Source organism: Sebastes fasciatus, chromosome 1 (assembly GCF_043250625.1).
Source record: "Sebastes fasciatus isolate fSebFas1 chromosome 1, fSebFas1.pri, whole genome shotgun sequence".
Lineage (NCBI taxonomy): Eukaryota > Metazoa > Chordata > Actinopteri > Perciformes > Sebastidae > Sebastes > Sebastes fasciatus.
Genome location: NC_133795.1, coordinates 29,372,648 through 29,388,221, shown reverse-complemented (window position 1 = coordinate 29,388,221; position 15,574 = coordinate 29,372,648). Strand labels below are relative to the sequence as shown.

The window sequence follows — 15,574 nt, the reverse complement described above, 5'->3', positions numbered from 1 at the left end:
TTGACAGCAATGGATTTGAGGGCAAAAAACGCATCATGTGAACACGACCAAAATGTTACAGTTAACTCTCATGAACTGAAAACACACTGTGAAAATGTTAAAGTTCAAAGATGAAAATGCAGATAACTCCCAGACCGGACAACGCCGTGATAGCGACCAGTAAATCACAAGGTATACGCCCTAAAGCGTCCCCTGCTTTATGGTCTATTTAACTCTAAACGGGACCATAATTTACTAAATGAACATCATGCTGTATTGAAGAAGACTTGAAACTAGTGATTGAGACCATAAACTCATGTTTACAATGTTTACTGAGGTAATAAATCAAGTGAGAAGTAGGGTCATTTTCTCACAGACGTCTATACAATCAGACTTATTTTTGCAACCAGAGGAGTCGCCCCCTGCTGGCTATTAGAGAGAATGCAAGTTTAAGGCACTTCAGCATTGGCTTCACTTTTCAGATCCGGAGGTAGCCCACCTGGATTTACCCCACTCAAAAAATAACATCATAACACAATTTTCATGCTGCGTCACAGACCATTATCCAGAAAAAAAATCAGTATGCTATCTTTATCAAGTCAGCAGAGAGCAGTGACCAACCAAGTCCTGTTACTCACTGTACTCACTGTGCACTCCTACCCCCCCCATTTGGATGATACCATTAGGAATTAGCATACAGTACCTATGGCAACCGGCAACCTTTGTCAGATTAGATTCTTTCATAATATTTGTACAGCCGTCTGCCGCTCGCTTTATTTAGCTCGGGCTTGATGGCGCTATGTGATAACTTCTTGCTCTTTCTGTCTCACGCAGGTGAAAGCACCAACTAAAAGCACCCGGAGACATTTTTTAAAAACTGACATAGGAGTGACTATTAGAAGTACATTATCACAGTAGGAGTGTTTGGAGTAATGAGCACCAGTCCTTTAGGTGTTATACTGGATATAGCATATGCTTTTAGTAACTGTAATGAGGTAATGCACACTTAGGAATCAGTGTCTTGCATTGAGATGTCTTTGCTTTTACAGTAGCTGTACCAGTTTCTTTCACTGGAATACAATAATTAATTTGTTTCTGTATTTTCTGGTGACTTACTGCTTCATTAGTTAGGACAGGGCACTCAGCTCTAATGAGAATTGAGTCAATGCTATGAAATATGAGAGTGAAGATAAAGAATGACAGATGAAATGTGTGCTTGGTTCACAATAAAATCAAGAAATACAGAGATTTATGATTTATGAAATGTACTTTGACTCATATCTGGAGTAAGACACTCCAATCAACAAGAGTAAGGTGAATTGGTGTGTAACATATTGTTACAATTTTGGAAAACACTGTGTCTCAAATTAACCCCTTAAAATAAGAATTTAAAAATAGATTTATATACGTCTGTGAGAGCCTGAGTGACCCTTTTCTGTTTCTACTGTTACGAGGCCGACACCCAGTACCCACAACGCCGCGGTGAACTCCTTCTGCACTGCATGTCTCCTTCTTGTTTATATTAAACATGGTGTGGCTCAGATTAAAGGGTGACAATTTTGCCTGGAGGCTGTTGCTATGGAAATGCGTCTGCTATAGCTATGATAGGCCATTCATGTTTGATTAATTGGTTTTTCAATGCTTCTTGGTTTGTGAGGACCCTTAAAGAGCAAGTCCATGGAAAATGGAAAATTAATGGATTTCTATTTCCTTCTCTTTCCCCTTTCTTCCTCTTTTTTCCCCCCTCCCTGTCTTACTACTTATTTTGCTAAAGCTATTTCCTCATGTTTTAAGAAATGTAGTGGATGGTGTTTTGAATTATGATTGGAAGTTGGAGATTGCCGTGGATGGGGGAGGAGGTTAGAGCTTGGTTATTTGAAATGCAAAAGGAATGTCTTTGTTCATGACTGCCTTTTGTGTGCAGCTGCTGAGGCAAACACAGAATCTAATGTCGTGTGAATATTATGAGTTTTCAAAGCAGGCCAGAGCCTTGTACAACATCACTTTGTTGTGCATTTTTATTCCAGCAATCTACTGGGACCAATTATGATTAGAGAGCCGAGCCTTCATCTTTGAACCTCTACTCGTGTTTATCAGGACCTCGTATGCTCGGGCCTTTTCAATTTGATCTTTTTAGCACTTTGCTAATGTGTAATGTATTATTTAACTCATAAATGTTTAAACGGGCTAACAAATGCAAGTTCATCACTTTCTGATCTGTAAATTGCCAAACATTCTCATTTATGCCTACATTAAAAGCATCCTTTGGTCCGTGCTCATGTTCTGTCCTGATAAATCTTGAAGAAAAGCTTTTCATGTAGTTATTACTGAAGATCTTTTAAGACGGCTAAGAGCAGAACTTTGTGAGATTTTGATTCTGTAATCACTCTGAAGGGCGTTCGCCACGTGGGGGTCATTCTCCAGCTGCGAGCACCATTTTTGTTTCTATTTGTGGTTGAAAAAGGTGTTGTTTAACATGGCAGTAAGTGATGTTTTTCTCTTTCATGGCGCACAGTAAGCATAATATATCTGCAGGGGGTTGATAGGGTTGTTATCAATGCCATTGACGCGGCGATTGCTTTGCAAGGTGCTGAGATTTTCTTCATTTTCAGAAGCAGGAACTGAAGTCTTTGAAACACCAACCAGGTGTGTCTTAAGAGCCCTGGAGGGCCTGCACTTGTTGCACTTCCAAGTGATTGCCTATAGATGTAAATAGAAGTCAATAGGACTTATGGATTGTACCTTTAGCTGTAATAGAGAGCTCCCTTGAAAAAAGATATAATTTTAAGTTAAGTGCTTGTGTGTTACATGGCTGAATGTTGAAGTAATGCAACATTTGGCTTGAGGATCCTGTTTCCTTAATACCTCAAAGGTGTGGGAAACTTTGACTTTAATTCAATGGGGGAGAAAAACTTCTTTATTAAAGGTAGAGTTGGTAGTGCTGTTCAAATACGTTATGCATTTTGTTGAAATTCTCATTACATCCTGACAGCAATCAATATATCAATCTCTCGATGACGATGACCTGGCTATCTACCTGCGCGCACTCTGCCCGTGCACTCATCACCGGAGTGTTCCACAAGCTGCTAGCTTGACAGCTGTGAGTACTAGCAATGGCCATGTTCGTTGTTTACTTTGATTATTAGAATTTTGGGGGAGTGGCTTTGGAGGGAGGCCTGTCGGTGTTGCTGACTTGGAGACTTTCTCGCTAGATTTAGGGACTTGTGGAGCTGGCAATATTGGGTTGGGTTTTTTAGGTTGAATCATTTTTAAAATCTAGTGTACTGTTGCTAGTTTCTCAGCATTACCCACACTACCTTTAAAGTTCAAAGTAATTTTTTTTACATAGAAAAACCTGCGATAATGTTTTTGGCCACTTGTACAGCAGAACACAACACGGTCATATTATCACCTTTAATGGCGAGCTTGTTAGCAAACAGTTGCTCATTTTTCACATCTAGCAAGTACAGCAACATTAGCATTCATTTGGAGTCATGTCTCTGGCCATCTGATGAATTTAAGTCCCATATTCACTCTCGTTTAGGCTCCATTTTTGGTCTCCACCCAGTCCTGAGGAAAACATATCTGGCTCTTTAGCTGCTAAATGCTTCGATATGTTCACCAGCTATTCGCTAACTGTTTCTGACTGCCATTTGGCGCTGAGCAAGGCGCGCACAGTGAGCTTCTAGAGCATTTTTACTGAAAACATCTGCCTTCTGTGGACTGTGGCACTCCACTGTGAACCAAAATAATGAGTTTAAAAGACGCTAAAACGCTCCGTATAGCTGAGGGGAGTCTCTGTAGCTTCATCACTACAGTACAAGCAGTCATGTGATTGATATAAGACCAGTAGATAAAATACTGCTTATAGTTGCTTTAAGCTCATTTAATTTTGTTTAGTTAGTATTTTGACAATGATTTCAAAATAATTTTTACTTAAAAATAATCCAATCTTTATAAGGGTGTGTTTGGTTGACAGCTGTCTAAGCCTATCACAGCGAGCCCTGTTGACTGCTGCTCTCATCAGATCCCATCCAGCTACAACTCATTGAAAATCTAGATTTTCTGGCTCCGACTGACAAATATGGCAGCAGGCCATAAACCCACAGGCTACCATGCTTCAGAAAACTATGGGGGATGTCACAGATGCTATATTCATGCTTTTCTGGTCTGGTTAGTTAAGAATGGATGGTATTAGCCTTTAGGGAGCAAATTAGATGTCTTCTTTAATGTCTGAGTGAGTTGTCTAGTTTGGTTGGGGTTGAGAGAGTATATGTATGTATAAGTAATATGTTTTAAGTTTTTTCGAGAGATATTTAGCTTATTAATCGCCTTGCTCCCAGTATTCAAAATGTGGCCCTGAAGTCAGGTACCAAAACCGTAATATAGATACACTTGGCCTCAAACCTGCAAGCCTGAAAATAGTGCCTGTTACTGTCTTGAGAGAAGACAGTTGAAAAAGAAAAGAGAAGATTTCTCACCACCAGCCCCAGTTTAACTATGAGACCTAGAAGAGGGTTTTTGTCTGTAGTTTCTTCCAACAGACATGTTTCCCTCATTACAACACATCTAAAAAGTTTTTTTTTTGGTCTTTTTTTTTAGATTTTGTCCAACACATATGCATATTTTCTCAAATTTGAAAATGTCATCTCCACTTCTAAGTCTTTGCATATTTGGCTAATTGGCAAACATTTGATCACCCTGAGTAGAGGAGAAGATAGTAAAGCTGGTGTTCTTCTCTCACCCCAGATGCAGGAGATGGCTTTGCACCACCACCAACAGCAACACCAACACCATCACCACCATCACCCAGACGGCGCTCATTATGACCACGCCCGTACCCACTCCCTGATAAACAGCTCACCTCCGATACTGCCCAACCCCATGAGCGCACTGACCCAGCTAAACCCTCAGGTCAGCAGGAGTGCACTGCCTCATGGTTCCCCCTCACCTCCCGGGAGTAAATCGGCCACACCCTCCCCCTCGAGCTCCAATCAGGAGGAGGAGACTGATCCTCATTCGAAGGTACTGATGTAGCAACGCTTGTCTGGCTTGTAGTAGTGGAGTAGGAGGCGGCGGCTTGGTGGTGCTTCTCAGAGATGGTTCGCATGCTGACTGTAGTACTGGGGGTAGCCTTGCTTGTGCTTTTTATTGGGTTTGGTGGAAAACTTGCATGGTTGCAAAATGTTGCTGTTGAGGGGAACTGAAACCATGATCTTTAAATTTGTGTTTTTAATGGTGTGGTGGAGTCTGGAGTCACATTTAAAAAAAAAAAACTAAAAAAAAACTTCACGATTGGATAGTGGATAATGTAGAAACTAGGACTGGGCATTATCTTATATCATATATAACAAAATCATATATCCAGATGTAGGTCATTTTATATCTCGATAACAATATATGTCACGATATAGCACATTTTCTGAAAGTAGAGTATTTTCTCATTTTAAGAACTTGAGTACAAAATGAACATAACAGTTTGAGGTGAAATTATAGAGAAAAAATAAATAAATATAGGTCTAGTCTATATTGTGATAGAAAAATCTAGATAATTGACTTTCTTATTACACCGCTTTGTTGAATACTTGTGTCTGATTGGTCAGTCACAGCGTTCTACGGTATGTTATTTCTTTATAGCAGACCATTGCTAGGGACGCAGTTCTGATGTCGGACTCTGGCAGACCGTTTTTGTGTCAAATTATTGATTTCTTAAGTAAGTAACTTCGTAATAAGCATGATAATGTACAGCTAGCGGGTCATTGTTGTGAAATAAACCCCTTCAGGGTGATGCAAGACCCCTCTGCTTCGCGTCAGGGTTTATTTCACAACAATGACTAGCTCGCTGTACATTATACCTTATATCGTTTTGACGATATATATCGTCATTTCGCCCAGCCCAGGTAGAAACCATCTTGACTTTTTTTTTAGTTATTAAAATTACACAAATTTCCCCAAATCTGTTTCACACTTAAAAGCAACACAACCTTTTTTTGGTCCTTTTGTGCATAACAATTTCGCCCTTGGCCATATTTCTTTTCCAATCCCACAGTTGCGAATAGCTGACAATCCATTACCACCGTGGCATGTTTGTTGGCAAACTCTTACACACACATATGACATGAAACCTTTTCCCCCTGAAGTCATTTTAGATATATTGTACATTTTCTTTCTAAAGTAAAGAGACTTCCTTTATTTACAGATGTGATGGATATTTGAATGGATTGATCATCAGCAACACAGATATAAGGTGTTGGCAATCCTATCTTATTTTGTCACTGGAGTTATAAACAAACTGGTTTTGAAAGCTACCACTCCTTCATTTGAATCACTCATTCATTTAAATGAGAAGAGAAGGACACTTGTTTACATTCGTTTGGTTTATGTAAATCTGCAAAACTGCTTTCATAAATTGCCCACCGAACCAGTGTCTCTGTGGATTTGCTTGGTTTCTATCAGGGGGAATGTGAATGAGTGTATAATTGAATCTGCCACATCCACAGTGTTTCAGATTCATCGGTGTATTTAAATGCTAGCTCGCAGTGATACAGTATAACAAGAAGGGGATCCTTTGGTTAAAGAAAATATATTTCCCTGCATATACATCTCTGCTGTGCTCCTCACTGTGTGTGTGAATAAAAATGATTACCATCTCTCCTATCAGTAAGTAATTCCATTTGCTCTCTCCAATTCACTCGGAGACCACATCAAAGCCAGCGCAGATACAGCAGGCGATTTAAAATTCCTTTCACCCCCGTAGCATGAAAAGTCAGAATTTATGACTTGCTGAACAACTGAAAAATAAAGATTTGAAAAGGTTTGATAAATTCAACTAACAGATGTTATTTTTTGACAAAGTAAGGAAGGAAAAAAAATGCCGTCAACCAGTGGCAGTGTTACTGTCAGTGAAACATTGCTGCAGTATTCAAACGCTGACTAAACGGGTATTGAGCAGAGAGCTTGAGTTATGGATTTAATGAAGTTTACATGCTTCACCTGGACCCAATGTTACGAGCATTCATCGGGAATGCAATTATTCACACCAGTTGAATTGGTGGGCCTCGTCTCTTCGGTGTCAATAAGTCGTTTTGTTTTTTGTGTGCTTCTGATGGTCTTCCAGATCACGGGCGAGAAGCGGCCGTCTTCAGAGATGATGAAGCCCAAGCCCAAACCCCAGAAAAAGAAGAAGAAGAAGGATCCAAATGAGCCCACAAAGCCAGTGTCAGCCTACGCCTTGTTCTTCAGAGACACCCAGGCAGCCATTAAAGGACAGAATCCCAACGCCACCTTCGGAGACGTTTCCAAGATAGTGGCGTCCATGTGGGACGGACTGGGAGAGGAGCAGAAACAGGTAGGTTCATATTGTGTACATGTGTACTCAGAGTATGTAGAATATACTGTTTAGCGTTGTACTTAAAATAGAATTATATAACATATGAAAGAAGGGTTTGGCCATGTAGGGCATCCAGCAGATATGGAGCAACATTAACATTCATTTGGAGTCGTATCTCTGGCCACCTTGGTGAATATAAGTCCAACATTCACTCTCCTTTTAGCTCTGATTTTGGTCTCCACCAACTCCAAATATCTGGCTCTTTAGCTGCTAAATGCTCCGTTATGTTCACCAGCTAGTTGCTGACTTTATCTGTCTTATAGTTGGTGCTGGGAAGGTAGAAAACAGTGGGTTTTTAGAGCTTTTGTTGCTGAAAACAGCTGCCTGCGACAACCACAGATACCAGATTTTGATTTTGTTGATTTATTGATTGCTGCTGGGATGTAATGATCATTTCAACAAATATAACACAAACATTTTTTCGAAGAAGATTAATAACCCTAGCTTTAAGGTTTTGATTACAGTATTTCCCTACCTTTAAATCAAGGTACTAAGGTATGACACTTTACACGAACACTGGGTACACCAATAGTTGATAGTCGCCAGTCAAATGTTAGTTACAAGCATGAAATGAGTGTAAAACTGCTCTACTAGTCCAGTTTACATTTGTAGGTCGTGGTCATGCAAATTGACAGGTCAGGCTCACCACACATACTGTAAACCCTGCAGAGCATTAACAGCTTCAGAGGTGAGTCTCTCTGTTGTAACTCACTGTGGGCAAACTGGTACCATATATGTATCTGTGTCACTGTCATTCAAGTACAAAGACAAGCTTGCAGCTCTGGTATTGCTTTTCACAATGTTCTTTTGACAATTTAATAAAGCTACCTGGTAGGTATAGCCAATTATAAAGTTTTAACTGGGAGTGCAGTCACGTTAAATTGTTTATATAAGCATAGGAGTGCATACTCTATACATCTACCCAGAAACCCCTGGGTATGATGGAGCTATCAATTTCAAAAGTGTATTACCAACATTATTTGTTTATTGTATGCTAAAACTGCGTAATAATATGTATTTAAGAAGTGGAATGATGGTGCTGCACCAGATTCCGATTTTTTTTCTAAAAAGAGATGGTAGTCCTCCACTCTCCACCATGCACATAGCATAGAAAATAACTCTTTTATGACGTGAAAGTCATGAATCTAATGCCTTAAAATCTTTTTAATCAATTAGACATGCCCAAATGATACAGAATCAAATAGAAGAAATGATGCAGCGGAAATCGTCGAGAAAAGTTTGTCGCCATCAGCAGTGGGGACACATTCCCTGAATATTTTCAGGAGTCAATTTAATGTTATTACAGCCTGACCTGCGCATATGGAAATGCATTAACATTTACTGCAGTTTAGAGCGTTTTCCACCCGGCAGCACATTTTCTATTTCATTTTAGCATTCCACACCAACAGACAAAGTCAAAGGGGGGTTTCTATGTGTTTGTGGTAACAAATGATGGTGTGAAATGAATGGCGAACGAGACAGTCTGATGATCATGCGCGGACTCATATTTTTAGAATATCCAGTCGGGGCGCAGCCTATTGGGTGTCAAATAAAAGCACCTGTCTCCATGACAAAGTGCAGCCCATTCTCCTCAGCCCCAGCCACCGTCGACCAGACCCCATCTAGCAATATGTGTGTGTTTTTCTCCCACCAAACCTACTTTACACGCTGGACTTTGGAGGCCGTCTGTCCCTTTTATTTGCAGTTAATTTTTGCCGCCTTCACCGGGGCTCTTCACCATGAATCTTCATTTCGCCGCTGACACCCTTGAATGTGAATTCCTCATTTCCTGTCCTTTTATTTATATCTGTTGCCTGGTGATTTGATCATGCTGGGAATACAAGATTAGCAATTGCCTTGTCCTTGGTTTCGCCTCAAGGACATCTGCTCCTGAAATGTTATTGTTTGTGCTTCTTAACCCTTTGCGTCCCAGCTTCTTTTCACCTTAGATTTTGCACTGTAGATGCAGCGCTCTCTCTCTCTCTCTCTCTCTCTCTCTCTCTCTCTCTCTCTCTCACTCTCTCCGTCTGTCTCTCTCTGCTCCTAAATGCATTTGTCCTTCACAACATTACCTGGGAACAGAGACGAAACTAACAAAAAGGCCAATTCCTCCATTAAAAAAATCCACACCATTTATTCCACCACTAATTTTTTGATTTGTTTGTGCACTCATATGTTGTAATCAAACGTGTCACTTTGCAAGACACATAATTAACTTGAGGTAATGATGTCATTATGGAATGAAATGTAGGGACCCTGTCTGGGCAATAATGACACTGTGATTGCTCTAATGATTCTCTGTGACTAGCACTGTCACTTATTCCTGCGCGACAAATGGATAAACTTGATAACCGTGTGTTTGCAGAGTGTAACCAATTCAGCTAATGCATGTTAATACTCATTCAAGTCCAAGGTTATTAAAATGTCTGTCTTTGCTTTGAACAACATATTATAGAATTAGCATAGCTGCCAAAGTTAACGTGATAAATTTGTTTTAACACCACGAGTCTCCCCTTTAAAGACATGTCCACTTTATGATAATCACATGCAGTTTGGGGCAAGTTATAGTCAAGTCAGCACACTGACACACTGACAGCTGTTGTTGCCTGTTGGGCTGCAGTTTGCCATGTTATGATTTGAGCATATTTTTTATGCTAAATGCAGTACCTGTGAGGGTTTCTGGACAATATCTGTCATTGTTTTGTGTTGTTAATTTATTTCCAGTAATAAATATATATATGCATTTGCATAAAGCAAGCATGTTTGCCCACTCCCATGTTGATAAGAGTATTAAATACTTGAACAATCTCCCTTTAAGGTACATTTTGAACAGATAAAACAATATGCGATTAATTTGCAGTTAATCGCGAATAACTATGGACAATTATGCAATAAGTTGCGATTAAATATTTTAGTCGATGACAGCCCTAATAGCATACTGTATCACCAACTGTAATGTTTAAGAGAAATGCGTTTAGATTGAGAACTTGCCATGCCAGGGTCTCATAACTTAAACATTTTCAAATACACAGCTTCAGTTTCTATCTCTCCCTGCTCTTGGCCTGTTGATGTATATACTGTTATGCCTTTTTCTTTTCCCCCAACATTTGCGGACTGTCACGTCATCTCTATAGGACCGATGAGATGTGTTCTATAATGTCACAGTCAGACCCTCTGGAGCCACGCAGGAGCACCAGAATGTAAACACATGCCTTCCCCTACACACAGCTTTGTTTTAACTAGAACGTGGCCCCTGTTTCCAATTACCCATAGTACTACTTCTCAAACGCACCATGCAGCAGAATTCACATAAACGCATTGAAGGCGGCGTGTTTTATCGCTGTGTTTTATTGAAGAAATGATCAGAAAGCGTCATTGTTGTGATTTGTGTTTTCTTTTTTTGAGCTTCAGTGTGCGTTTTCCTCACTTTGCTCGCGCCGTTGTGTATTCTCCAGTGTCGCCCTTGAGTTTGGCAGAACAAAGTAGTTTTTATTCATGTTTATGTTCATATTTTCTTTTTTATTAAGATGTTTTGGAATGCCTGCACGCTAGGCTATACAGATTTTCTTTTTTTTTTATTCCCGAAGGCCTTCGTTTTATAGTGCAAGATCAATGCGTTTATTTGGGCTGCGTTATTCCTCAAGGTGACTACATGTTAAAGCTGCCCCAGAAACACAAAAGAACAGTTTTCTTGTTTTTTGTTATTTAAGATTAAGATAAATTTTCTTCCCACAGCAGTGGGGAGGAATAATGGAGTTGGGTAGGAGGGAGGAGGTACCTTAGTTTTATTAAATTGAGTCTGCTGTGTTGGAGTTGTGTGAAAAGGTCAGAGATAGAAGGAAGAGAACACGTCACTTTGTTTAAACTGCATGCTTTGATATTAAATTCCCTGTATCGGCTTCGTTTTAGCATCTATCCAAAGATCTCTATCTGCTTTTCTGTCTGTTTTCTGCCTCTTTGTCTAGCTTCTACATACATTTTTTTTATTTCTTTTTCATTTGTAACTTGGTGTCCTCTCTCCTCTCCTCTCCTCTCCACTCCTCTCTTCTTTTCCTCTCTCTTCTCTTCTCTTCTCTTCTCTTCTCTTCTCTTCTCTTCTCTTCTCTTCTCTTCTCTTCTCTTCTCTTCTCTTCTCTTCTCTTCTCCTCTCCTCTCCTCTCCTCCTCTCCTCTCCTCTCCTTTTCTGCCTCTTTGTCTAACTTTTACATACACTAATGCTTTTTTATTTATTTTTAATTTTGAACTTGGTCTCCCCTCATCTTTTCTTTTCCTTTCTCTTCCTCTCTTTTCATCTCCTCTACTCTCCTCTCCTCTCCTCTCCACTTGTCTCCTCTTCTCTCTTTTCATCTCCTCTCCTCTTCTCTCGTCTTTTCCTCTCTCTTCTCTTCTCTTGTCTTCTCTTCTTTTTCTCCTTTTCTGCCTCTTTGTCTAACTTTTACATGCTCTTATGCTTTTTCTTTTTCATTTGTAACTTGGTCTCCTCTCCTCTCTTCTCCTCTCCTCTCATATGTTCTTTTCTCCTCCCCTCTCCTCTCTTTTCATCTCCTCTTGTCTCCTCTCCTCTCGTTTTCTCTCCTCTCCTCTCCTCTCCTCTCCTCTCATCTCTCCACCTTCTCTACTTCCCATTTGTTTCCTCCTCCTCCTCCTCCTCCTCCCCTTCCACCCCCTCCTCCTCCTCCTCCTCCTTCTCCTCTAACCGGTCGCTCGGCTTTTCGGTCGTCGGGGTAATCACTCCCTTCAGTGTCAGCGGGGTGCGGAGTTATTGTCTCCTGTAATTAACTGGTTATCAAACAAGAACATTTCATTAAGGTACAATTAGGGGCTAATTCAGGCGGGACACCTCTGTGTCAGGATTACGACGGAGGCATATGCTCTCCCCTCGCAGCTTTGTTATTTTTAATTCATACTGACCTGCAGCCTCTGACGGCTTCAATTGCTAATGAATCCACTCACTTTGGAATAATTAGACATCCTTAGGCATGGTAATTTATTTAAAAGTATCCGTCGTTGCTCGAATCATTAGCTGTGTTAAATTGATTTGAAATTAAAGCTGCTGGGAGAAGTTTGGGGTTCATTAAAGAGGCAGCCATGGCTCTATCAATATTTAAGGGGTGAGGGGTAAGGTTGTCACTTTTTTTTTTTTTTTTCACAAGAGCTGTAATTCATTATCTGTTTATATTATGATGAAAATCTGTGGTGTATTATTGCATTTTTTTTTTGTTCCTATAATTCAACGCAGTCTCGTTCCAAAATACCTGAATGTATATCATGTAGGGGAAATATTAATAATAATATTGTAAATAGGGATGAGTGAGAGGATAAACATCGGCTGTTTGAGCAGGAGATTGTATCCGTCTTCATCGTGGTTTGTTTGCCGCTCCGTGTGCATGTCTTGTTTGTTTATTGACTGTATGTGTTAGCAGCTGCCAGCCTTTGTGCATTTTGGCAACACATGAATGCTTAATGGTTATTCTACCCCACCTCTTTGAAAGAAATGACCCCGTCCACGGAGCCACAGACAGTCTCACACTGAGGATCAGTAATTACCCGCTGCATTCACACACACACAGACACACACGCAAACACACATTCTCCTTCATATTAAAATGCTCCAGAGATCTGAGTCTTCCTCATCGATTTAAGGGTGGACTTTTTTTTGCGAGTTGTTTTCCCCGCATAAAAAAAAGCCAACGGCGTCTATAAAGAGCCTGTGAGTGACATGTGATGACATTAACTTGAATTCCCTGTCTTAACGCATCATTTGAGGTTCATTCAGACGGCTTGAGATTGCCTCTCTGCTAATGCTGTTTTGAATTCTTTTATTTTTTTTGCTCCTCCTCGTCTGAATGACTTGCTGGGACATCAGCTCTGATTAAGAGATGAGCAACAGCCTTAATAGAGGAAGAGGCTGGAAAGCATCACAGAAAAATGACAAACAGCTTCTCATTTAGCTCTGTAATATTTCTCCACGTTACAAGCTTTCTCTGCATTTCATTCTGGGCATTTTTGAAGAAATACATGCAGCAAATACATCATGCAGATGGTCAAATCCTCAACTTGTGAATGCATTTGAAATGTTTTTCATTACAGAGCATGATGCCGGGTCACACAATCACACCATGACTCCCAGAAATCTCATCCACATCCATTCTGTGTGGACCGCAGGGTCATTTTAGCCTTTGGCATCGCCTTGTAATCAATCGTTGTTGTTGTTGTTGTGTTTGCTCCTGCAGAGCTACAAGAGGAAAACAGAGGCTGCTAAGAAGGAGTACCTGAAAGCCCTGGCCGCCTACAGAGCCAGTCTGGTTTCCAAGGTAACCGCGGGGGTCACATCTTTGATATACATGGGTCAGCGGCGATATAAGGGATGATAAATTAGACAGAGAATTCCTCTCACTCTTAATCCGAGGAAAGGGTCCACTCGCTGCACACAGGGGTTAGTAAGTTTGTGCATGTGTGTGTGTGTGAGGGAGTGTGTGTGTGTGTGTGTGTGTGTGTGTGTGTGTGTGTGTGTGTGTGTGTGTGTGTGTGTGTGTGTGTGTGCTCAGAGGAGAACAGTGAAAATTAGGCCTCAAACACACCCAATTTGCAACCCGGGGAGAAATGAAAAGTAACAGTACACGTCTGTGTGTGCGCACGGTCATCAGTGTGCACATGTTAAGAGTAGAAGTGGGCATCATTTGCTGTCCTCCCGGTGTTTCTTTCCTCCCTGATGGGCCGCTAATGTGTTGCCTGAGGTTTGCTCACACTTTACCCCTCTCTCTTTGCTGCAGGTTACTCCAGTTGAGCTCAGAATATTAGCACTCATTTGTATAAAAACAAAAAATTGAATTTATTCTTATATAGCGTCAACTCATAACGGAAGTTAATCTCGAGACGCTTTTCATATAGAGCAGGTCTAGACCGTATGTAACTTAGAGACCCAACAAGAGATGAGCATGTATTGTTACGCGACAATGGCGAGGAAAAAACTCCCCTTCAGCGGGTAGAAACCTCGGGTAGAACCAGGCTCTGGTTGGGCAGCTATCTGCTTCACAAAAGTTGTTTTTAAAGCTGATATAATATGTTCCCCAAAACTCTTCGTACATCTGCAAAGACTCATACAATAGTTATCACAGCACAGGGGTGTTTCAGTCTGTCGGTGCACCGCTTCTCATTTCTGCATTGTTTTCGAAAAACACAACTCCAAATTGCATTAGCATAACACCAAGCTCCTCCTCTTCGCCCTCCCTCTTCCGCATCCTCCTTCCTCCCCCTCCCCATCCGTGCAGCGCCACACTTCCTCTCACGCTCATGGGCCGAAAACAAGCACCTTGATTAAGGCATGAATAGTTAATTCATCAGCCTCTTCACTGTGGCATACTTTCAACTAAAAAGACCATTCTCATCTCTTGTCTTTGGTTGCAATTAGACATTCATGTCAGAGCTCCTATACAGAGGCTTGATTGATACTATATGTTGGGAGATTGCCAGTCAAAAAAACTGACTAACAAAAATAAAACCTGCAAAACCCCCCCCCCCTCCCAATCACTCATTCAGGACCAGCCAATCTGAACGCAGGGCTGAATCTCATGATTCAACGCCACTTTCTTTTTTTAATTACCAATGAAGGAGTCTTTTCAAAGTGAATTGGGGCGGGTGGAATTGGAGGTAATTGGAGTATCATTTGAAGGATTCACATCTTCGGCGTGCACCTGTTGCCTTTTTGTTTGGTGACGCACGTCGGTTTGTTTGGCAGGAGAAGAAAAAACAAAAGTTTTATTGCTTCCCACTGTGTGTCACGGCACTTCTCTTGTGTTCATTTGAATCCGAACAGCTCCCATGTGATTAAAAAAAAGTCTAAATTAAAGAAAAATTCACAGATTTCATAAATGTGTCACTCCTCACAAACTCTCATTCAACACATATCATATATTTCCTCTGATGGAAATCATTGCACTGCCGTACATCACCCTAAATGCCCCCTTAAAATAAAATAAGGTGAGACAAATCACACCCACTCTCTCACACCGTTTCTTCACTATTTCATTTTCCACTTGACCCTGCAAATGTATCTGACCCTCCCTCTTTTATCCGTCCCTCCATCCCGTTCCATTGATTATTTCATGGGTTCAGAGGGATGGATGGGAGCCATTACTAAATAGCAGACCACCACACATCACTTCGGCCTGTCTGACAGTTAATGAGAAACACTGGATGTATTTC

At 40.8% G+C, this 15,574-nt stretch overlaps 1 protein-coding gene across 3 annotated transcripts in view; it reads left to right on the top strand.

Annotated features, from left to right (window-relative positions):
* Nucleotides 1-15,574, top strand: part of tox2 (TOX high mobility group box family member 2) — a 114,026-nt gene that overhangs the window by 91,928 nt on the left and 6,524 nt on the right. The window contains exons 5-8 of one of the 3 annotated variants that reach the window (XM_074641926.1): nucleotides 2,972-3,079; nucleotides 4,729-5,004; nucleotides 7,097-7,327; nucleotides 13,603-13,683. In XM_074641926.1, the coding sequence (XP_074498027.1) occupies nucleotides 2,972-3,079; nucleotides 4,729-5,004; nucleotides 7,097-7,327; nucleotides 13,603-13,683 (696 nt within the window). The remainder of the gene's footprint in view (nucleotides 1-2,971; nucleotides 3,080-4,728; nucleotides 5,005-7,096; nucleotides 7,328-13,602; nucleotides 13,684-15,574) is intronic. The other 2 variants (XM_074641935.1, XM_074641943.1) reach the window with 2 other exon arrangements.